General features: G+C 52.2%; 1 protein-coding gene across 1 annotated transcript in view; it reads left to right on the top strand.

Moving 5' to 3' along the window:
• GALNT17 (polypeptide N-acetylgalactosaminyltransferase 17) overlaps positions 1 to 24,731 on the top strand; it is a 429,831-nt gene that overhangs the window by 300,377 nt on the left and 104,723 nt on the right. The window contains exon 6 of the mRNA XM_045993859.1: positions 19,479 to 19,596. Coding sequence (XP_045849815.1) covers positions 19,479 to 19,596 — 118 coding nt within the window. The remainder of the gene's footprint in view (positions 1 to 19,478; positions 19,597 to 24,731) is intronic.

The raw sequence follows: 24,731 nt of genomic DNA, 5'->3' as shown, positions 1-24,731 counted from the left end.
ACTGAGTCCTATGAGTCTCCCTAATAAGGAAGCAAACCAGAGGGTGGTAGTATCAGGGTCGCCTTCACACAGACGCTCATTAGGGCTCCAGCTTGAGTCATACGTTGCGCTGACTCCCCTTCATGGCCCGCTCCCCGGGGCCCTGCCTGCGCAGACTCCAAACACAGCCTGTGACTCTCAGCGGGGCCGGTGTCTCAGGGAAGGAACAGGAGGCAGTGGGTCCGGCTGAAGCAGGAGGACTGGAGCTACCGGAGCTGGAAGATACACATTCTCTGGAGACAAATACTGGATTCTAGAAAAACAGGGAGAATCTGCCTGAAGGATGGTGTGTGACTGGGGAGGACCAGACCCGTGTAGGTCCTGTGGACCACTCCCAAGAGTGTGGTTCTCTCTGAGGCCAGGGCCAGGGCCCACCCGAGGTGACACATACTGTGGGGAGAATGGGGGGAGAGAAAGCTCCATGGGCTTGGGCTGGGAGAGCCTGGGTTCAGGTCCTGGCTACATCCTTACTGGTGATTTGCTGCTGGGGAAGGGATTTACCTCCTTCGTGCCTCAGTTTTCCCATCCTTCAGCTGGGGATATTAATAGTAGCTCCTCGTAAGTCAGATCAAGTGGAAGGATTAGGTGAAATCCGTATGTAAGTGCTTAGAGCAGAGCTTCCAAGCACTCAAGAACACTGAACTGTGGTGGGGTTAGTGGCAAAATGGTAAATTTAATGGCCCAGAAATCTCTGCCCCTCAGGCCTGGCAGCAGAGGCTGCTCCTGATGGGCACATGGCGAGAGGCGCCCCTGGGCTGATAAAAGCCGGGTGAAATCACAGCTTCCCAGTCAATCCTGTGTAAACATACCTCTTCTCTGATTTTCACTCTGTGATTCTTTGGGTCTGGTTGACTCTGACTCAACTTGGATTTTCTGCTCTCTTCGCTGGAAAACATTTGGAGCTTTGTCTTCTAAACTCTGAACCTGGCAGGGCTGCTGGGCATAACCCAGCCCGGTACAAAAGGCCAGCCTCATGCCTGCTCTCCCCGGCTGCCTTCTGCCAAGCTCCCTCCTCCCACCCAGCTGCTCCCAATGCATCATGAGAACAACTCTTAGTGGCTCCATCCCTCCTGGCCTCTTCTCAAATCTCCCAGCGACAGAATTATTCCGCTCTTCTGGACCCAGTTTGATGAGTGTGGATGGCAGAGAGGCCAGGCCGTCGTCATCTCAGAGGTGGAAGCATGCTCTGCTGCTGCCCAAGCCCTCCCATTGCTGAGTGCCCATGATGGGGAAAAGAGCAATATGGCTGTTTTCCCAGGCCTGGGGCCTAGAGGTAGGGGTGGGGAGACACAGGACAATGAAAAACAGAACAATACCCTTGCCAAAGGAGTGCGATAGACAATGGGTTCTCTAGAGGTTGAGAGCTACAGTGGTGAGTGAGTCAGAGGATTCATGGAGGCCGCTGGGCCAAAGCTAACCCCATAAAATACAAGGACTTGAGTAGGAGATAGCAGGGGATGGTCTAAGCATGGGGAGTGAAGCTCAAATAATATTGGGCTTCGAGTGAGGAGCAAAAGATTCAGAGAGGGAGGGGGTCCTAGAAAAGAAATTTGGAAAGCTAAGAAAGGGCCAGACCTCCAGAGCCTTGAATGAGTATTGCCTAGAAGTTTGGAATTCATCAGGCAGGTGTTGAGGATACCTTGAAACTGAGCAAAGTCATGACCTTTGGAAAGTCTCTGCACTTGGAACCTTAGGCACTGGGCCATGTCCAGAGGTTTCCTGTGCCTAGACTCAGTGACCCGTCTCTTCTCCCTCACAGTAGACACTGCTAGAAAGGAATGATGTCATTAAGGAAGAAGGCAGCCAAAGTCCTGTTCTGGTAGAGGATTGCTCAATGACATGTGTCAATCTCCTTGTAGTATCAAATCCTCAGCCTTCTAAGGAGTTCACTGACATTTGCAGCTTCTTTCTCTGAGCCAGGGAGCGAATGAGGGTGTGTGAGAAGTGGCTTTGCTTTTGAGCTCCTGGGAGCTCTGGGTGAATGAGAGGCAGCCTTTGGCCTTTCATAACCCTGTGACCTTCATATTTAACTCCTTCCTCATGCCATCATTTCCAGGAGGGCAGGGACGGTACAGTTCATGCTTCATGTGGCCTCGCTGTATTCCAGTGAGTTCCCACACCTCAAGTCTACTTGGCCAGACTTGTCCGTCCTTCTGGGCTGGGTTGAGTCCTTCTGGGTGGAGAAGGTGAACGAAGGAGATTGTCCTTCAGGAGCTTCTTGGCCAAGCATCTGTGAGGCCATGAGAAAAGATCTTAATGTAAATCTGATAATAATATAAGATTGGATATATCTTATTATACTAAAAGAGTATTTCTTTTTCTTCTTGAGTTGTGCTAGAAAATAAGCCTTTTTTCTCATCCCAGCTTGTTATATGCCAAGCCCAAGAGGGGATGGGGAAATGCCAAACTCCTGGGAGAATTTTGGAAGAAAAAGAATCCCGTCCTGTCTCATGGGTCTTCTGGGTAAATCGAGAAAGAAGTGTAGAGGAAAAGCTGGGTAGATTCTCCACAGAAGCATCTGGAAAAGAATGTGTGACTTTCTCAGCTCTGTACTCAACCTGCTCTCTTCATACCATGTACAAAACAACCACTAGCTCAGAAAGCTACTGCCCCAGTTTGAAATGGAGAATAGTGGTTGCTGGTGTTAAGATTTTTAAATAAAACTTTTCCTACATCATTCAGTATTTTTAAAATTATATTTTAATAGTGTAATCTATTTTATGATGGGGATATGCCAGAATATATCTAACTGTATCTCTGTTGGTGGAAATTTGGGTTTTTAGTTTTTCTCCATGACAAATAACATTTTGATTAAAATTCCTACACAAAAACCTTGAAAAATCTTTGATTATTTCTTTTTCTTTCCCTATCTGGCTGCTTATAAGATTTTTATCTCTTGTTTTGTTTTGTTTTTAATTTCATTGTGATCTGTCTAGGTGTGGATTTCTTTTTATGTATTCTGCTTGAGATTTGTTGAGCTTCTTAAATCTGTATATTGATGTCTTTCCTCAGTTCTGGGACATTCTCAGCCATTACCTCTTCAAATACTGCCCCTGCCCTTTTTTTCTTCTCTCCCAGGATCTCACAAAACCATGTCATATTTCACTGTATTCGCTACATAACCTAACCTCTTTTACATAGTTTTTACCTTTTTGTCTCTCTGGACTTTGTTCTTGAAAGTTTCTTCTGACCTACCTACCACTTAATAATGCTCTCTGTCTCTGTGTCTAATCTGCTGTTAAACTCTTCACTGAGCTCTTAATTTTAGTTGCTTAACTTTTCAACTCTACATCTTCTCTTTTTTCTTTTTCAAAACCAGTTGTTTCACTTTTTTAAAAAATATTTTATTTATTTGATAGAGAGAAATCACAACTAGGCAGAGAGGCAGGGAGAGAGAGAGGAGGAAGCAGGCTCCCTGCGGAGCAGAGAGCCCGATGCGGGGCTCAATCCCAGGACCCTGAGATTATGACCTGAGCCGAAGGCAGAGGCTTTAACCCACTGAGCCACCCAGGCGCCCCAGTTGTTTCACTTTTAATGTAGTTTCCAGTTTCCTGCTGAAATTTTTAAGTTTGCTTAAAAAACCTTTCTGTGGTCTCTTCTTTCTGTGGGTCTGACTTTTGACATCTTGACTTTGATGCTTCTGATTATCTTGGTTTATGTGTTGGAGAGTGTATTGGAAAAGTATTTACTGAAAGAATTTGAAACTAGAATGATATTATCTGCCTCTAGGGAGAATTTTTGTTTACTTCTGTCAGGAGCATGGGAGTACTCGTAACCCTGATCCCATTAATCAGAATTCAAGAGTCGAAGTTTCCTGGGCTACTCAAATGAAATGGAGTGGACTCGTAGCCTGTGGGAGAGCAGGTTGGTTTCCAGGAGGTTGTTACTCCTTGGTCAGCCTTCATGGTCCCAGCCAAAACTGGAAGGTTATTCATCATGTTGCCCATCATGGGGGGCCCTGAAGTCTAATTTTTAGTTTCCTGGTCTTTTGAGGTTGCCATAAGTGCAACCCCCCCTACCCCCCCCGCCCTGGTATATAGCTCTGGGCAGGAGCAAACCTCGTGCTGGGATTTCCTTTATTCCAATCTCAGCCAGATTGCAATTCAGGCCATTTATGTTTTGTTCATTTTTAATGCTTTTATTAAGATTTAAATTTTTTTTCAGTCCAGGGGCACCTGGATGGCTCAGTGGGTTAAGCATCTGCCTTCAGCTCAGGTCATGATTCCGGGGTCCTGGGATCAAGCCCTGAGTTAGGCTCCCTGTTCAGCAGGGAGTCTGCTTCTCCCTCTCCTGCTCCCCCTGCTTGTGTTCCCTCTCTAGCTGTCTCTCTCTGTCAAATAAATAAAATCTTTAAAAAAATTTTTCAATCCAGTTTCTTTGTTTTCAGCTAGACGGTTTTCCAAATCATACAATCCAACATTCTCAGAGGCAGAAATCATTTTTATTCTCTAGGATAAATTCGTGGGCATGGAATTTCTATATCTAAGACATGTACACTGTTAAGATTCATAAGACATTTTGCCAAATTACTTTCCAGAAAAATTCTTTTTCTTATGTGACTCCTTTGTTCTTTTCTCCTCCTTGTTTTCTCTTGGTGTCTTAGAGTCCATTCATTCTTCTAAGTACTCTAAAACCTGTCGCAGGTTTTAAATTGTAGTTGCAAGTCAGATGTGGGAAACATTGACTTTGTTTTTCTGTATTTGAATTCAACTTGATCTTTAGCCCCCATTTTCACTGATGATGAGAAAGAAAACTAATCTTGTCATCTCAAGGGAATTCAGTTTCTTCCAATTTAAAACTCCATTTCTCTGAACCCAGTTGTTCAGTTAAGTCATGATTACACAGGCTATTCTCTGTAAGGGTTGATCTTGTTCCTTAAAGGATCTTCCTTTCCTGCTCCCCCCGTCCCCCCCCCCCCCTTGAATAACTCCTAGGAATAAGTGGGAGCTGGCATTGTACAGTGGTGATGGGGAGAGGTGTCTGGGCTGCAGGCTGTCCCCCGTAACCTTCCTGGCCCCTGTTAACATGTCTCATACCTGCCATCTTCAGTTTTACCCCCTCTGTACTCACTGTCGATGTCCTTGGCCCTGGACCTGAGCTCCAGGCATAATATCCACCCATTCTGCGCCCTCCAGGCCCCTGACTCCCTTGATCCTCTCTGTTTAGTCTTTTCCACCACTTTTCCAGGAGATGCGGGACTATCAGGACTTCCTGCAAGCTGACAAGAGCGAGCTGTGGGCACTGGGAGCGCTGTCAGAAGTCTTCTGTCTGCCTAAAATCACTCAGACATCTGCCCCACTCCCTGGGCAGTTCGCAAGACATTCTGCCTCCTGCAGAGCAATAGGCAGTGTTGGGGAGGAAAAAATTTTCTCTGCCCTTCAGGATCCTTCTAGCTGCTCTAAGGATCCCATTAACATGAGACATGAACAGGAGAAAATCAAATTTAGTTTTGTACTTACGGTCTAAAGACAGTAGGCAACATGAGGCTTGTATGAGCTAAGGAGAGGCAGAAGGGGTCTGAGGATACAAAGGGAGGAAGACCCTGGGCTTCCTTAAAGGTGAGGTAAGAGGAGATGTTTGGAAAACAAAGTTTGCCCTTTATACAGATATCATTTTTTAGGTAAAGAGGAATCTCTTTGAATAACTCTCATCCTGGTACAAGCTCTCTTTTCTAGTATAAATTTAGGCAGTTGAGGGGGAAGCAAAGTTCTTTCCCTGAATCTGCTAGGCTTTGTTTGGTTTTATTTTTGTTTTTTTAGAGATTTTTATTTATTTGAGAGTGCGAGCACACACATATGTGCAAGTAGGGGGAGAAGCGGAGGAAGAGGGAGGATCCCAAGCAGACTCCACACCAAGTGTGGAGCCAATATGGGGCTCAATCTCATGACCCAGAGACATGACCTGAGCTGACATAAACTAGATAAGCCACCTGGGTCTGGCTGCACTTCTGAGTCAGATACAGATGTAGAGCAGTTGAAGCCGAGTGTCTGGAAGGGATCCCAAGCACACGTAGTTTCTCAAAGCTCCCCAGGTGATCCCAGAGTGAACCAGCATTGAGACCCATGGCCGTGGAGCAACCTGGTTTTGTGTTTGTCTGATATTTCAAAGGAGGCTCAGATTTAGAAAATGCCTTTCTTCCATGCATGGCTAATGCACTTGAAATTCTGGCTTCGAGACTATTTCAGTAGTTTCAAGAGTCGGCTTTATAGTCACAACTGAAAATTAACACTTCTTTGCTTCTGTTCATCTTAGTTCTGACAGTCTTTACTCATGTGAAAGCTATGACTGCCTCTGGATGGAACAGTGAACCCAGAATAGAAAAGAATACTCCTAGATTTCAAAATAATATATTTTATTTCACCACATTCTTACAACGACTTGAATACTCATCTACCCTGAAAACGAACAAGGCCATCAGAAAGCTGTGTTCTTACTGTGACCTCATTTTGGCCTTGAAAACAGTCATGCTCATCTGATTATACTGGGTAAATGCTGTGAGCCAATGCTGAGGGATGTTTTAGGAAACAGATTTGTGGAGCTTGTTGTATTACTGAAGTAGCGTTTCAAGGATATGGTTCACCAAGTGACTCAGTGGAGAAATATCTTTTGGGTCTTAGAGGCCAAGTACTTCTCTTTTAAAAATCTTTTAGGCCCTGCAGATGATTCTGTTAGCGCTGTTTGCAGCGACTGCCAGAAAGCCTACGCTGCCTTTGTGTCCCACCTTTACTAAGTATGTGTTATGTGCACTAAGCTCACTCTTGGCATCATCTTATCCTGCTCTCTTCCCCTCTGCCTGCTTATTCTCATTTACTTACTTCTAATTGTATTTTATCCCAGGGAACCTGCATTTTTATAGGATGTCCTCAGACCTTCTCAGAAAGATCCCCTGCCATGCACGTATCTCAATACCCTTCCTTTTGCAGGGGAGGAAAAATAATTTTCCTTTTACCCTTCTAGGTTCTTGACTGAGATTCCTCCCTGAAATAAAAAGATTAATAGGAGAAAAACAAACAAATTTAATAACATGTATACCTTTTGTATACATGGGAGAGACCAAGGAAAACTAAGTCCCCAAAATGACCCAAGCCACCACCGTAAACACATCTTCAGCTAAAGACAAAAGAAAGATGGTGGGAAGAAGGAGGCTGTCGCGGGGAATGGGGGGTGGCCAGGAAAAGCACAGTTAACAAGGGGAAGGTTTGTTATGGCGATTTAAGTGGGTACCTTCTCCATTGATGGGGGTTTCTAGAGACTCAGGGTCATCCTTCTCTTCCTGGTACAGAGAGGGAGACACCCTTACAAATGGAGATTCCCCCATAAATGTAAATTTCTCTTTGCAAAGGGTAGATTTTGAGAGTTTCTCCTATGTGTGCTGTTTCTTAAACATAACCAGTTCAAGGTAATCCTTACACCAAAGAGGCATATTTTGGGCTGGCATAATCCGTGCCCCTTCACCTTCCTTATAGAACATGTGTTTTGCTGTCCTGATGCCACTTTTGAGTGTGCCTCCCCGAAGCCTTCATCAGATTGGTTTTCACACCAGCCCTGGAGGCTGGAGAGGAACTGTTATTCCCCTTTTACAGATGAGAAGGACACTCATCCATCCTTTAAGTCTTTTTCTCCCCAAGCTCCTTACCTGTCCTTTGAAAGTTACCTTTTTGCTCAATCACCGGTACCATGTTGCTCCACACAGAGTCTGCACTCCCCTCTAGGGCTCATGTTCCAACACAGAGGTCAGCAAAATTTTTCTCTAAGGGGCCAAATAGCAAATATTTTAGGCTTTGCAGCCCAAGAGACAAATTCAAGGCTATTGTGCAGATACCTATAAACAAGAGTAAAAACCAATTTCCGCAAATATTTTGTTGATAAAATCCAAGATACAATAATAATGAAGATAGTTTTTTGGAGCTCATTTCTACTAATGAGGATAATGGAATTTTGTTGGGGCAGGGGTAACATTTTGCTGGTGTTCTCATCTTCAAGTCAATATGTTCGTCTGTACAAAGCATTCTTAGCTTTCGGCTTGGACAAAAACAGGCGGTAGAGCGTGCTGACCCCGTTCTAGATCCTTCTTCTGTTTCTCTTCTGCAAACATTCACCCAACCTTTGTTTCATCTCAGGAGGTAGCTAACCAGACACGTAAATATACATATGTATGAGGTGTTGATGGCTGATAATGGCTTAATGTGTTACCGCTTCTCTAGGAACTTGGTGCTTTTACAAAAATTGTCTTCAAAGGATTATTTGCACATCAATTTCTCAAAGCCTCCAGAAAATATGATTAGCAAAGAGCCAAAGTATTATGCTGAGAAGATTCCTTGTGGGGAACATCTTACTAGAGAGTTTTGATGGGGTCTTTGTTTTAATAAAAACAAGCCCAGGCAAGATCAGCCAGCCAGGGGAAGAGTGCGGGGGACTGGCAGCTTCAGTCCCCGCTGGCATTTTCTGCATCTGTGAAAAATCACACTCCAGAGAGATGAGCATTTCCTTCCTCCTCCACCAGGAAAGGCTCTCCATGCCCAGACGGTTCCCTTCCCAATCTGGAAGAAGTCGTTGTCTCAGCATGAATGATCTCTTTGGCAACAAAGGGGAAGTGCTACGTCCATTTACCAGACGAAGCACTGGCCTCTGGGCCCCATTTTCCTGGGAGATATTTGTGCGCTGGATACAGCGTTTGATTTTTAAAAAGGCAGCGGTACTTACCCTTTTGGTATTTATATGTATAGCAGAGGCAAATGGAACTCTGAGTATTAAATTACTCTTCTGTGCCGGTTGAGAATTCTATGCCAGCCAGCCAGCTCCTTCCCCAAATTGTATTTTTAGTGTTTAGCAGCTGCAAGTTCCCAGAAATCTTCAAAGCGGGACCACTTATTCGGCCCAGTGCGAGAGCTCTTAGCTGCTGCCTGGTTTGGATGATCTTGTTAGGGAGGCAGCGGGGTACCTAGGAGGGTGTGGGGGTCCGGCGCCAGCAGGTTGCACCTCGCCCTGCGCTTCCTTCCACGTGTCTGCCCTGGCCAGCTCACCTACCTCTGACCGCAGATCCTCCACTAGAAAATGGGCCTGCTGGTATCGACCCAGGAGAGCTGCTCTGAGGGTTCGGGACCACTGTGAACGGTCCCAACACGGCCCTGGATACATCCGTCTTCTCAGTACGGGGTCTTGTTGGCCTGGGTGGTGCGCCACCCACCCAGTCTCCTCTCCCCTCCGTGCTCTGTCTTTGGGGCCCTTTAGCAGAGGATGCCAGAGGATGGCTGAAGATGGGGGACCTCCCTATAAGACACCCTTTCTGTGTATTAGGAAATGGCGTAAAAGGGCCCATCGCATGCATGACTGTAACAAATGCAGTGAAATCAGTACATCTGGAGGAAAGACGCTATCTGTTGCTGGAGAAGTGGGTTCCCAGGGCAGGTTACACCCTGGGAACGGAACTTGCAAAAGTTCTGTCAAGGATAACTCCAGTCGTGGTGTAGGATTTTACATGCTTTTCCTACAAATGGGCTCTTTGAACGGATCAGCAGAGCTGCCTCAGGGGCTCTGTGAGGTGCTGGCTCTTGACTTTAGCTCAGGTCATGATCTCGGGGTCGTGGGATCGAGCCCCGTGCCAGGTTCCATGATCAGAGGGGTGTCTGCTTGAGATTCTCTCCCTCTCCTTCTGTCCCTTCCCCCACCTCCATCTCTGACTCTCTCAAATAAATAAATAAATATTTTAAAAAGTGGGGGGGGGGGTGCTCAGCAAACAGTCCTGGACATTAGCTGAAGTAGAGCTGGGACTGTTGGAAGTGGCAGGCGTCTGAGTCTGAGGACAGAGGGACACACGGTGAGTCCCAAAGAGGCAGGCCAGCTGGAATCATGAGAAGAGAAAAACAGGGTGAGCCCTGGGTCCCTCACTTATGAGCCCTGAGCCTCACATGGATTTGGAGACACGGCCACCAGAGGTGGGGACAGAGACAGCAGGGACCTATGGCAGCAGCAGGAGGTCTGAGGCTGGCAGGGCAAAGCAAGGGACAGACAGCTCAGGCCCACTAGTCCGTGGTGACCAAGACAGCCAGCCACACAGTGATGTGTTCATACCCAGGCACTGGCAATCAGGAGAGCCAGGGGCAGAGGAAAGCCCCGTCCCAGCGGGGGCTTCTTTCCCAAGACAGCACTCGTCTGCCGGCCACAGGCCAGCAGAGTCTCCGTTTTCTAGCATCTCTTCCCAGTCCAGTGGCCTTGTTCACCAGTAATGATGAGGGGTGCCATGACTTCAACCGGAAAACCTCTTTACTAGGAAATAGAAAAATAAAATAATGTTTGCTTGTTCCGTAGGACAGAATTACATGTGCTTTTATGTCCTCAAGTCCTTGGGACTTAGCCTAACAAGGTGGCCGCATGGCCTCCTAACGCGTGTTGACCACGCTTGTTGACCGGATGAACTGAAGAGCGAGTGAGTAAGGGAGCACACGGGACCCTGCCCAGACCTCTTCTTCCAGTGACGGTAAGGCACAGAGCAGGAAGTCGGCCCTCGCATGAGGGTCCCGGGTGCGAGGAGCCGTGGGATGGGACTACACACGTGCTCTCTTGGCCTCTCCATGCGGAGGCCTAGACATTGCACTCAGTTGTGGAGGCGAGAGATGGCCTCAGGGCGGGCTGGACGCTGTAGACCGGACAGACTTTTCTCTTGGGGCTGCTCTGACTGCCCCACTCTCTTCCCTGGGGTGTTCCCACACACCTGTCCCGACACAGACCTCAAACGTCACACCTCTGTGCCCTGCCCTACCCGACTTGCTCATCCCGCCTTCCTCCTGGACTGCAGGCCACCTCTGCTTGTCTCACTAAACCTGAGATGTTTGTGACACCATCTGCCAGGACACTTTCCCCCAGCTTCTGTCCCCTTTGCCAGAGACCCTCCCCCTCAGTCCTTTGTCCCTCTACCGTTCTTCTAGTTTCTAGTTTCTCCACAGTCACCCACGTGAACCGAGCGCGGAGCACACCTGTTTCGATTATCTCCTCAGATTCTTGCCACAACACTACCAGGTCATCAGGGCATTTCGTGACCAGGTTATAGATGAAGAAACGGAGTCACCCTGTAGTTGGATGACGGCCCCACAGGATGGTTAGATCGGTGCACTTCCCCTGAATCCTGGGGCCATGTGTTTCCGCCCATTCTAGGGAGAGGACCATGGTGCTCACCGTGATACGACCGTTTATACCAGATTGGAAATACGGTGTATGGGCTAAAACTTTGATCATATTAGGACCTTCTCTCCAGAGTTCTGGAACATCTGTCTCCGTGAGTACAGCGTAAGATTAGAGGTAGAGCCATCCCTACAGTCTCCCACCTTCTTTGCTTTTTTTTAAAGATTTTATTTATTTATTCGAGAGAGAGAGTGGGAGAGAGAGCACGAGTGGAGGCGAGGGACAGCAGGAGAGGGAGAAGCAGCCTCCCTGCTGAGTGGGGAGCCCGACTCAGGACCCAGTCCCAGGACCCCCAGGATCATGAGCTGAGCTAAAGGCAGACATTTACCAGCCTGAGCCACCCAGGCACCCCTCGAGTCTCCCACCTTCAAGTCTAATGGCAGTCGGAGGAAATTTGGGTTCCTGTTTATAATGTTACATAACAAAGCAAGCTGAAGGAGCGTTACCGTCAGCTGCGTGTTTTTTTGCTGGGGTAAAATACATATAGAATTTACCATTTTAACCATCCTAGGCGTACAACTTAGTGGCATTAAGCACATTCACAGTGCTCTGCAACTATCCCCACCTTCTCCTTCCAGAGCATTTTCCTCACCCTGAATGGAAACACGGTACCCCCCCCCCAACTACCCCAGACGACCAGTAAGCTGCCGCCTATCTCTCTGGATTTTCCCGTTCTGGATATTTTACGTAGAGTTATACAGTCTGTGACTCTCTGGGTCTGGCTTTTGTCCCCCTGCAGCGTGTTTTTGCGGCTCACCCACGGTGCAGGATATCTTAGCGCTTTTTTCCTTCTTACGGCTGAGTGATATTCCGTCGTGTGGATATTCTACGTTTGGTTTATCCTTTCGTCCACTGGGGGACCTTTGAGTTGTTTCCACTCTGGCTCTCGTGAATGGTGTTGCTGTGAACATGCGTGTGCGGGTGGGTGTGGGCACGCCTGCTTCCCGTTATTTTGAGTGTAGAGCGGGGACTGTGGCTGCACCAGGGAGGTCAGTGCGAAGAGGTCAGAAGAGCCCCAGGAACACGGACGGTCTAGGTGGAGCCTTGTGAGCTCGAGTGAGACCCTAACCTTTGCTCCAAAGGAAATGGGGAGTCATTGGCGGTTTGCAGCAGAGGCCTACCCTGATCTGATTTGTAGTTCAGTAGAGGGTTCTGGAGGCTGTGCTGAGAGTTTACGGAGGGAGAGCAAGGCTGGAAGCAGAAGCCACTTGGGAGGCCATTGTAGTTGCACGTAACACGATGGCGATGCTTACCCTAGGTGGTGGCAGTGAAGGCGGTGAGAGGCCATCAGGCCCCAGCTAGGTCTTGAAGGTGGAGCCTAAGGAATTTCTGACGGATCGGCGCCAAGGCAACACCAGGGTTTTTACCCCGACATTTTGGAAGAATGGCGTTGACATTACTGAGATAGCAAAGACAGTGCGTGGGGCAGGCTTGAGTGCGAAGAGGTTGAACATCCCATTTCGGCCATGTTGGCGAGATCTCTTAGACATGATGGGGATGTCGCACAGGCAGTCGGGTATCCCAGCCTGGAATCCGGAGGAAGGATGGAGACTGGAATGTAAGTTTGGAAACTGTTAGAATAAAATGGTGCGGAAAGCCACGAGAGCAAAGGAGACTGAAGGGAGTGAGTGCGGCTGGAGGAGAGACCTACCGGCTCTGCCCTGGACTCCTCCTGCTCGAACCCCAGAGAGGAGAGGAAGAGTCAACGGTACGGCTGGGGCATCCGGGCCAGCCTGGCAGGTGGGCGCCTGTAGAGGTCTTGCTTCCAAGGCAAGGGAATGGGGCACTGGGTCAGCCGCCCCTGGGACGGCGCCTGTGATGAGGACCGAGCCTTGGGCCCTTAGGACGAGTCATCTCTGACCTTGACACGCTTGCTTGCAGGGGGGCAGTGAGGGTGAGAGAAAGCCTGGTTGAGGGGGTTTGGGAGAAAACAGGAGAGAGGAATCGGAGTCCCCGGGCGGAGACAGTACTTTAAAGGGGTTTTGCTGTAGGGGGAGCAGTTAAATGAGGAGGGGTGACTGTGGGGAAGTGGGCGGGGAAGGAGATGGGAGGCTCTGTAAGCGGCTACGCAGACCGGCCCGGAGGCAGGCCAGTCATGTGCCGTGTTATTCTAAAAGGCACCCGGGAGTTTTCTTTTTCAGGTGTGATGAGGACGACAGATCAAGAGGTCAACGCCATTGAGAAGAGAGTTTGTTACGGTTCTCAAGAGGAGGCATGTGCTGCTGGGCAGGGCCATCTGAGGAGCCCCGGGTCAGTCAGGAGGCAGGAAGAGTGAGGGGAGGCACAGGCAGGAGTCTCCGCTGTGGTTTTCTTTCCAGAAGGAATGGGCAAGGCAGGCTAGGCTTGGGCTGGGCTAGCTGGGATCGTTTTGGCAAGCTCGGGGGCCTGGGGGGGAGTAAGGGTTGTCCCCAGTCGTCCGGCTCCTGGCTGTGGGATGATCAGGACAGAGAGGTATTTGCCTCCTGGAGCACAGGACCCAGATGGGGTCTCTGGGTGGTCAGTTTGCGTCGGAGAGGCAGTGCTCCCTGCGGGTGTTCTGCCGTCGCCAGGAACTGGTCAGCCCTGGGACGGGCAGCCTCTCCCCAGCGGGCAAGGCCCGAGATGCCAAGGCATGAAGAATACGGAGACCTGGAGAAGACGTTTGGTGCAGGCGTGTTTAGGGGAGGGGGTGTTGCTGGCGTGAGGTCTGAGTAACTGCAGAGGACAGTGGGTGACAGCATGCAGCCGAGTAGATGTGGGAACTGTTGGCTGCCTTTCTAGGGGAGCAGGAAGCAAGGTCGTCCATGGAGAGTGCGGGAGAGGAGGCGTGAGAGGCTGGACCAGGGAGGAGGTGTGGCAGGGGCTTCTAGGTCGGTGAGGGAGGAGTGACTGGGGCCCTGTGAGGAAGGAAGGGCAGCACGGAGACCCGCCGGAGGCTCACAGCCCTGCGTTTAAAGCAAGACCAGCCCACGTGGTTATGTGCGTCTCTAACTGCCCTCGGCGGCGAGTTGCAGCTGTGGGTAGGCAGGGTCTGCGTGAGGGTTTTGCCAACTGAGGACGACAAAGGGGGAGGGAACCGGGCATCATTGCAACAGCCGCTGTGGCTTTACACTGGGGAGGAAAGGGGTACGCGGGGCCAGTGGGTCGGGGGTACCGGTGAGTAACAAGACCGTGGGCCCCCCGGCTTAAGGAACTGAGCTGCAAAGATGGGGTGTGGTGATGGGGACGCAGTGCTCTCAGTCACGGAGCAATGAGATTTGTTTTCTTGTTTCTGTCAAGGTACATTTTCTTTAGGGTAGTATTGTTGTTTTTCGTACCATAAAAATTAATTTTTTGTCCCAGAAAGAAAGGTGTTTTTTTGAAGGCTGGGTAAGATTTGCATAGATGGAGGGTCTCAGGGACCGCATTTCGGAAGAGGGGGACAGGCATAAATTGGGACGGGCTTTCTGAACGACGATGAGGCCAGAGCAGCCGTGGAATCCGGGGACGACATGGCCAGGAAGGTGCTGAGGGGGACAGTGAAGCTGAGGGCGAGCCTGTCCCTAACTAAGGAGAGGGTGGGGAGCCCGTGAAGAGTTGGGGGGGGGTTCCTAGACCCCACACGGGCCCTTTGGCACTCCGAGGTGAGGAAGCTTGGACACGGGGAAGGTTCTCTCCATGGTGGAATTTCTCCCGCGTCTCCCTCCCAACTGGAACCGCGGTGCGTGTCGCATAGATTCTGCGAAACAGAAACAGTAAAAGTGATTACTTTTAATTTCTGTTCTTCTCCTCTGTAATAGAGCTATTAGATTTTGGCAGATCCCTTAATATGATTATTGTTTTTGAATGATTTTGAATTGAAATGTTTGCAGTAACGGTGCTAACCGCCGTGCGGTTTGAGGAACGAGGCTATAGGCTCCGGTTCCAAGATCTCGGCAGCCCCGGGCGCCGGCGGCGGGGCAGGGGGTGGGGAGACCGGCCGGGAAGCAGGGGGCAGAGCGTGGCTGAGGCCAGGTCTGGCCAACCCCGTCCCCCCTACGTGGCCACCAGGGCAAGCCGGGAGGTGGTGCTGGAGACCCGCTCCTCCCCAAGCAGAGAGGCTCCTCACCAGTCCGGCCGGATAGTTCCAGAAGGTGAAGCAGTTGTCCCCCTGACCAGCAGAAATGCTGGCTGGCCTAGCTGGGGCAGGGTTTGGGGGGGACCTGTGCTTTAGTTCAGTCTCCGCGTTCCCCGGTTCTGCGCGGCTGCCTGCCGGGACCCTGGGGCCGCGGAGCCTTGCTCTTGTAGCCCTCGGAGTCTCCATTCAGCAGGGAGGCCCCTCCCTTCTGGTGACCACCTCCAGCCGGTGCCGGCCTTTCTTTGCCACTGTCCCTGTCAGGGGCCACCTCACGAGAGAGCCGAGACACGGAATGATGCGTTCCTTCTTCTTGACATTGTGGCCAGGGTTCCCTGCATCTTTTAGGGGACCTTCTCGCAGGCCACCAACAGGAATGGTCACGAGTTTGTCCCGCATCCTCCATGCTGCGGCCTGTTCCAGCGAGGGGCCCTTGGGGACCGCTCCGTTCCATGGCGAGGAGTCCGAGGGCTCCCGGGAGGGAACCGAGCTGAATGTGCTGAACAGAACAGCACAAGGGGGACCCGGGGCGGCTCCTGCTGTGACCAGCACAGAGGGGACCCGGGGCGGCTCCTGCTGTGAATTCTTCTCTCCTCGCCACTGCAGGGGAAAACATCGCCCAGATAAAGCCAGCTCTGCTGGAATACCACACTGCTTGACAGACCCGGATGTTTCCCAAAGGGCGATCCCAGAGGGGTCTGGAAGGAACAAGCAGCCCGTCTGCCCTCCTTGACAGGGAGAGCTTCGTGCTTTGAAGCCCCCCTCCCTCCTCGCCCCTCCTCTTCAGCCTCCACCACCTCCTCCCCCTCCCGCCCCTCCTGCCCCCATCTCTCCTCCTCCTCCTCCTCCTCTTCTCTCTTCCACGCCCCTCCTGGTCAGCCTGGGCTGCAGGACACCTCCCTGCTGTCCTGGGTTCTGGGCCAGTTCAGCCAGGGTGTCCCTGAGTGTGTCACAGAGCCCTTCCCCGAGGGGGCTGTCACCCGGCTGTGTTACTTTCACTTGTTTGTCCCCAGTAGGCAGCCTGCTCTGGGTCAGCAAGGCCCCAGCTCCCGGGGAGACCTTCTGTGCCCTCGGGCACCTGGCCAGTTGGGGGCAGATGCCTCCGCATGACGGGTCTGCTGGTACAGACCCAAGTTCCCGTGTCCCGTCCCCGGAAACCTGGTTCCATGGTTCCGGGCCGCAGTCAGGAGTCTGCGTTTTCTAAAAACCATCCCGGTGATGCTGGTGCAGATGGGCCCCGAGCCAGTCTCTGAGAAACACCCTTTCATCCCAGCCACCCCTCCGAGAGTGTGTGCGGCCTGCCCATGCCATCTGACTGCGTCAGCCTCGCTTGCCTGAGGGGGCTGGAAAGCACAACGTCTCGGGGCAGGATCTTAATTACACGTGAATGTTACTGTTGGGAATTTCTAGATGCTGAGCGTAGGCTGTGGGGGACAGTCCAGTGCACCTTTCCAGAGGTGCTCAGCACTTGCCCTCAAGAAAACCGAGGTGCTCCTTGTGCTGCCCCTGTCCCCCCTCCTCCACGGGTCCCTGTCACCTCCCGTGGCTGGCGTTTCTCCATCACATGGGTGGACCCTGGTGCCGAGTTCCCCCAGAATGACTCCTCCCTGCAGTTTGCTCCGCTGGCTGCGTGAGAACACACCGTCCTTCCCCCAATCACGAGGAGGAGGAGGGAGCGTGTGTTCTCATCACCGCTTCGTTGCAAAGAACAGAGACTTACTCCACCCGGTTTCAGTCAAGAATAGAACACCAAGACTTGGGGGGCTCCTGCGCGACCTCGGTGGGGCAGAAGGCAGAGCTGGGCCTGTCAGCCGATGGAAGGCCAGAGTCACCAGGCGCCCCTCACCACGGCCTCTCACCAGCACCGTGCACCTGCTTCCTTCCTTGGCACAATCGTGCACTTGCACACGGGGCCAAGGCAGTCTCCCCAAAATGGCGCCCTGAGGCCTGCAGATGAAGGAGGCCATGTGGTTCTCGCTTCCAGAATCCTCCCGACTCTGAGTTTCAGGAAAAACACGATTCGATGGACCCAGTTTGGGGCTGGTGCTCATTCCTGGTTCAGTTGGTCGAGGCTGGGGCAGGGGTGGGAGATGGTGGGCTCACACTGTGCTTTTCCATGCTAGGGTCAGCCGCCTGTCTCTGAGGGCCGCAGGACCGGGAGGAGAGGGTCATCAGGCAGAGTGCCCCCTCCCTGGTGTGGCCCACGTGATACCTGTGGAGGGCCGCCCCCCATGTCCGGGGCTGTGACTGGTACAGGATTTCTGGAGAAAACACTGCGGGTGGGCTTCCCAGTGACAGGGCCGAGGAGCCGTCTTCGTTGAGCCCCTGCTCTGTGCACGGTGCCCTTCTCTGCACAGTGCTACTTGGTATCCAGAACATTCCGTTAACGTCACGCAAGTGTTGGTCTCCGTGGCAGCACCAGCGTTCAGACTGCTCCCATCGGCTCCGGGCGCGGGTGTTTCCAGTGTGGCCCTCCGCTCCCTCCCGCATGGGACCAAGGGCTCCAGATCAGGAGCAAACGAGGCTCTGACATGGAGGGTCACAGTTCAGCTAGAGGGAGTTTCACCCCATGAAGCGCTTCCCGCAGGCCCCAGGCAGGTGTCCCTGGCTTCTGTCTCTTCTCCCCAGAGAGCATCTCACCGGCGTTTCTGGCCGTCGGCAGCCGGGGCACATGCTCCTGCAGGAAGCCTTCTCAGGAGCGCTGAGTGGACCGGAGTCTGGGGGTGCTGAGCCCTTCCCCCCCACCGCGACTCAGGGCACCCGATCTCCGCGGCCTCGGCCCGATTCGGCTGCTGTCCCTCCTCAGAAATGCGCGTGGCCGGGCTTCAGGCGAAGCTGCATGAGCGTTGGTCCAGTACTGCCTCCAGCCGGCATCGCGGTTTCGTCCCTGAGGCTTTGCTTCGGGTGGGTTTTGCCTCCGATTTTCACTGAGCTGATTTCTTCCCACGCTGGAAGAGATCATCACGGCTTCACGTATCCGAAACTGAAGTATTCATCGTTGTTTCCGGACTTACTGGTCGCAGGCCACCCTGCCGATTCTTCTTATTAGTAGTAGTATTTTTTCAATATTCTGTTTGTTTATTTGTCAGAGCGAGCAGGGGGGTGGCAGGGGGATGCAGGCAGAGGGAGGAATAGTCTCCCCACTGAGCAGCTGAGCAGGGAGCCCGACGCGGGGCTCGATCCTGGGGTCACAACCTGAGCCACAGGCAGACACTTGACGCACCGAGCCACCCAGGTGCCTGCTGCCAGGACTTGTCATCTTTCCTGCGGGGCACCCTCCGCGGCAGGCTGGGGCGGTGTGTCCCTGGGCGCTGGTGGTCTCCCGGATGAGTCGTCTCCCATCCTGGTCCTTACGTCTGCGCGTCTTTGCAGCCGTCCCGGGATGCTCATCGCATCACATGGCTGTTGGCTGACGTGCCACGAGACCCAGCCCCGTGTTTGCAGACCCCACGGGTCACAGGAGACCGTCCTGTGTAAGCTCCCAGAAGCCGGGCTGCCGCTAGATGCCCCGGGCACGCTAACCGGCCCAAAACTGAAACAGAGCTTCGGGGAGCGTGTGCGGGCCCGAGACGGAAACTTGGGTGACGTGCCTCAATGTGCCCGAGTGAAACCCCGCACCTCCCGGGGCGGGGCCTGCTGAGGGGCTGCTGGCCTGTTGCCATAGTGGCTTTAGCTCCTCCTTTTTTTTTAATTGACAATTAAATAAATAATTTTTTTAAATTGATAATTGGCCCCTAGCGGTGGGTGTAACCTGTTGACTTGATACGTTTCCCACGGCCGTGTGATCGCCGCCGCCGCGTAACACCTTCCCTCCCGTCGTGGTCTTTCCCGCGGAGTGAAAGCATTTAGGAGCTGGTCTCCCAGCTTGAAGAACGGGGTGCGGTCTCCTGGCGATGATGACCTTGCTGTGCCCGTGACCTCCAGAACATACTGACCTTCACACTGCACGTTCAGACCCCGCGACCAGCATCCCCCCAGTTCCCCAGCCCCTAAGCCCCGGTAACCGGCATCCTCCTCTGTTTCTATGAGTCCGGCTCTTCTAGACACCGCGCGGGACTGAGAACATGCAGTGCTTGTCTCTCTCTGACTTCGCAAGGCCCACAGAGGCTGCAGACGGCGGGGTTTCCTTCCTTCCCGCGGCGGAGTCGTAGGTCGGCCAGCCGACTCTAACCTCTCCTCTCCCCCACAGGACACCCGCCATGATTGGCTGCTCCTTCGTGGTCAACAGGAAGTTCTTCGGGGAAATCGGTCTCCTGGACCCTGGGATGGATGTGTACGGGGGAGAAAATATCGAACTCGGAATCAAGGTTTGTGCGCGGCTTCCCTGCCTCCTCGTTCTTGTCTGTGAGCCGAGCTGCCTGGTCATCCTTAACATGTATTTAAAGTTTCCTTAGCTGGCACACAGTAGAAGCAGTCACCCGTCCCACTCCTGAAAATGTGCCGGTGGCTTGTCACCCTCTTTAGACATGGGGACCCTGGGCTTCCCCTTCGGCAAAGGTTGAACCATGTTTCATGCTTCGGTGACCCACACTGGACATGAACCAGAGAATTCGGTTCCCATTTCCACCCAGTTTTTCTTCTTTCCTTAACGTGTTCTTCAAAGTACGTTATCTCCTTAGTGAGTATTTCCACGGCATGCGTTTTCATGATTTGTGTGCATCAGGGAATCATTAAGAGGCCGGAAGCGAGAAGGACCATATCTGTGGGACCTTCCTTTAGAAATGCTTCCAAGAAGGAGGAGGGGAAAGGGGAAGGACCATGCTGCAGGATGGTCCTCTCTCTGGGCCCTCAGCCCAGGTCGGCCTCACGGTTAGATGGCATGTAAATGGCTGACCCTCCACGCGGGCTTGAACTGCACGGGTTCGCTCACATGCCGAACGTACAGTGTCGTACATGTATTTTCTTTGCCTTATGATCTCCTTAATCACGTGTTTTTCTTTAGCTTACTCTATTGTAAGAATACAGTATGTGATATACACAACATAGAAAATACGTGTTCATCAGCTCTTTACAGTATTGCTGAGGCTTGTGGTCTGCAGCTGTGGGCTCAGAGTAGTTGAGTTTCTGGCAAGTCAAGAGTTACATGTGGATTTCTGACTGCACGCAGGTGGTCAGCGCCCTAAGCCCCCGTGTTGTCCGGGGGTCCGTTGTACTGTGTTCTGTTTAAGATGTTGTTTGAAGGCGTGAATGGCAGTGTAGAAGAAAACGCAAGTTGGCCACACTGATGCATCCCAACCTCGTTGTTACAGAGTTGAGATAAATTAACCATAGCCAGGAGTTGGCGCGGGGGCAGGGGAGTTCCTTGAAGACCCAGTAAGCACTTCACTGTATGTCTTGTCCACGCCACAAAGGGTGGGTGCTGGGGAGACCCCCAGCTGGGGCCTCTTTGTCCACTGCTCTTTGTCCTGAACCTTTGCATACCCGAGCCCCGGGAAAGCAGGCTTGTTGGAAACCATTCGGGACACAACTGTAAGGTTTAAAATTCACTGAAGTTCTTTTGCTTCCCTCCACCACGTTCCTGTTTCTGTCCTATCAAGCAGACACCCAGTGCCGATCTCCTGCCCTAATCAGAGCTGCTCCTTTTGCATCCTGTCTCACTCATGGATCCCTCCCTCACGGCTCCGAACCTTCCGTCAGCCCCTCCTCGACCCTTGACCCCCCATTGTGGAATGAAAGGCATCGTGCCTGTGATGGCCATCTGGGCCGCATGAGCAGGAGGGGACAGTGAGGCCGTCCCCCCGCCTCCTCACATCGCTCCCTTCCGAAGACCGCCGGCCCTTTCGCTCCTCTCAGCGTCAGGCCGGGTTCTTTCCTGGATGGGATTTGCATACGGTTTCTTTGTAAAGCCCCATAATTAAAAAGCCCGTGCACACGTGAAGATACGTGTCATTCATCCGTTTGGAATTTAACAGAAGGAGAAGATCTGGACCCGGCGTATTGAACCTGGCCTGTAACTTAGCCCCCACCTCGCTCTGTCCTCCCGTGTCCTTGTGGTATTCTGCTGCCTTCTCTTTTCTTTAAGTTCTCACTGAGCTCTGGCATGCCGCAGAACTGACGTATTTATTGTGAGCATTGTTTTTCTCGACCCTGCCCTCACTGATCGCAAGCTTTCAGGGCCCAGGTCTTTGATGTGCTCCCCTCTGTGTCCCGAGCGTGTAGAGCCACGCTCAGCACATGGCTCCTTGGGTGTCTTGTACATTCATGCCTGAATGAACATCTGTGGCACCTGTGAGAGCTCCAGGCAGCCGCCCGTGAGAGGAGCAGCCCACGGGAGCCCTGTGTGGACAGAGTGAAGTTTTGTTTGTTCAGAGCAGAGAGACTTGGAGGTCTCTGTCTGCTGTTAGAAGGAAGCCTGTGAGGAGTAAGACGTCACCACACAGGGGGGACCAGATGACGGCGGAGCTCTGCCCCGTGCAGCCAGGGGTCAGGAGAGGCTCCCAGATTCCACTGCCGCTGCCCCCGGTGGTCCAGGGAAGACGGAGGCTGCGGCGGCAGAATCCAGTGCCGAGGCTCGGTTAGGTGCTGGTCTCCCCACACTTGCAAGGACATGGCTTTGCCGCGTCTTGGATCCTGCAAAGGTCTGTGCTTGGAGCTCCGCCAGGCCCGGTGGTGCTGGGGGTGATGGTCCTGTGTGGTGGCCCCTCCACTAGGGGGGCAGGGGCCCCATCGGCTTCCAGCCCGAAACAGAGCCCTGCAGAGCACAGCCCATGTGCCACGGGTCAGCCCAGCGCCCAGCGCGTTCTGCTGCGCGGGCGCCTTACGAGCAGGCCAGAGTGGGCAGTTCCAGGCGCTGCTCCCGGCCCCGGCTTCCCTTCCACTCCCGGCTGCGCTCCGCTCGCGGCTGAGAGCTTCCGACCGGTCGGCGGCCCGTCCCTGACCAGCTGCATCAGCCTCTTCGGGGAACTGGTCACAATGCAGACTCTCGGGCCCTGTTTCCCACCTACTGAATCGGATGCTCTGGGCTGCGGTTGAGTGACCGGTATTTTAACAGGCCTCCGGGGTGAGTCTGTCGCACACCCAGGCTTGAGAGCCACCGGTCTGCAGCCTGACCTCAGCCTGCCTCCTGGCAAGGACACGGCTTTCCTTAGAAAGCAACTCAGATGAGGATCCACGGCTTTCAAGGCCTTCCTGGGGTGTCACTCACAGCCACCGCAGGCCCACGGGGGCTCTTCTCCCTCTGCCCGGCCCACACAGCCCAGGAACCCTCGGTATCAGCACCCACCTTTCTCATGACCTTCACGGGCCGGTGTACGACCAGGGGACTGCAGGGTTTCTGATGACAGGGCTCCCTTTACATGAAGTAATCCACGTTTTACAAACTATATTGGTTCTTTCATTCTGTGCCATTTCGTGCCACTCAGAACAAGCATTAGATGAATAATAAATACATTGTCAGGAAAGCCATCCCCATTGCTTGAAAAAAACCCAGAACTTTGTTTAATACACACACACACACACATAATTTTCATATAGCATCCACATATACAATTATGCAAACTAACCTATAAGAAATTATGCACAATTGGGGCATCTGGGTGGCTCAGTTAGTTAAGCCTCTGCCTTCAGCTCGGGTCATGATCTCAGGGTCCTGAGATTGAGCCCTGAGTCGGGATCCCTGCTCACTGGGGGGCCTGCTACTCCCTCTCCTTCTGCCTTTCCCCCACCCACGCTCGCTCTCGCTCTCTCTCTCTCATAAATAAAACCTTTTTTGAAATAAGACATGACCCAAATTCTAATGTTTTAGTTACATAGGAAGATTTTAATATAAGAACACTATCTTTGTGATTTTTTTTTTCACCAAGAAATGGGCCCATCTGCAGTCTTTCTAACTCTTCTTTGACATTTTTTGTTACTTTTTATTTCCGTCCTCAGTGAGGAAAGATGTGTCACAAGAATCAAAATGCAAAGTCTCACTGTGGTTCGGGGAAAAACACCAGCAGGGTTGACTCTTGGGCCGTTGCTTGGGTGAAAGGCAGCTTTCCTGTGACCAGAACAATCCGTCCAGGCGTGGGGAGTAGAGCTTGTCAGGACTGAGAAAATAAATGAGATCAGAAATGAAAGGTTTCATCTTGTTCTGAGTGACATTAATCAGAAACTATTAACAAGGCGTATCATTGTAACATGTCCAAATGGGAAGAGAAAAAAAAACTCTCCGAGGAGAGCAGACCAGGTAGATTACTTTTAAGTGGTGTAAAATCACCACCAGACCTCAGACCTCTTCAGACCTCTCCAATCCAGCGACTTCTCCGGGAAGAAGAGGCACTATCTTTTCTGGAGCCTTGTAGAAAAGGGTGACACCCAGGTCTGCCGAATCCTGTCGGGCAGCCGTGCCTAAAGAAGGACAAGAGAAAGACGTTATGAGACCCTCAGACTCTCAGAAAACCTTTTTGCGTGATCGGGTACCTCAAGGACCGTGTGTGTACGTTTTGGTAAATATTTGTGAGACCGGGATGCGAGACGCAGGCCTGCAAACTAGAGGGTGTGGGGAGACACCAGGTGATGACCTTCTTGCCCACTCAAGCCCCGGGACCTTCCCCTTGGCGCAGCTCCGTGACAGTGGCTGCGAAGTTTGAGACTCACGTCATGCTGCGCGATGGGCAAAGGATGTGTGTATTTGAGTTTGCTCAGTGACAGTAGTGTCCGTAAATGGCCGAGTTTGATCTGGCTGCCATAGGGGCTGGTTGCATAGTGCCTGGTGTTCCTGGGCCACACCATTTTCCTAAGGTGTTTAGGTGCCATTCTCCTGACCCAAGGGGGCCCCAGGGTGGCAACCCTGCCATCGTGCCCAGCCCAGGACACTCAAGTTCAAGACACTGAAAGCCTGCGTGGTTACCCAAGTGACCCAGGTTACCCTCATAGTTCCTGAGCCAATTAGGGTAACGATGGCAGCAGATCTGAAGGGTCGCCTCCTTCAAAGGGGTCACTGAGCAGTTATAGGCTGTCTGGGGTCACCAAAGCCCCAGTCCCCCCCATGAACATGGAATATCCCACTCACACTGGTCTCTTGCTCACAGTTTTGCTTCCCACCTTGTCTCTTGTCCCTGCAAAGCTGGTGGTATAATTCAGCCCAACTCTGAAGGCCTGAGAGCTGGGGAGCTGATATACATATGGTCCCAGACTGAGTCCGAAAGTCTGAGGACCATGAGTGCTAATGTCTGAGGGCAGGAGAAGGTGGATGTCTTAGGTCAAGACCAGCTGTGACTGGTGCCATGACCCCCACCCCAGCCACGTCTCCATCCATGCGGGACTCGTCTTCCAGCACCCTCTTTACCATCAGAATTCCCCCTGCCCTCTCTGAGACCCTTGCTATCCAGAAGCTTCTTGTGACTTTCGTCTTCCATTTGGAATTCTTGGGCTCGTCTGTCCCATCTGGTGGATGTTGTGATTTAGATAAAGGTGTGGGGAGAGAAACCAGACCACCAGCTCTGTTCGTTTCCCTACT

This window comes from Meles meles, chromosome 21, assembly GCF_922984935.1.
Source record: "Meles meles chromosome 21, mMelMel3.1 paternal haplotype, whole genome shotgun sequence".
Lineage (NCBI taxonomy): Eukaryota > Metazoa > Chordata > Mammalia > Carnivora > Mustelidae > Meles > Meles meles.
The sequence above is the reverse complement of the archived record's forward strand: the minus strand, read 5'-3'. Positions and strand labels throughout refer to the sequence as shown.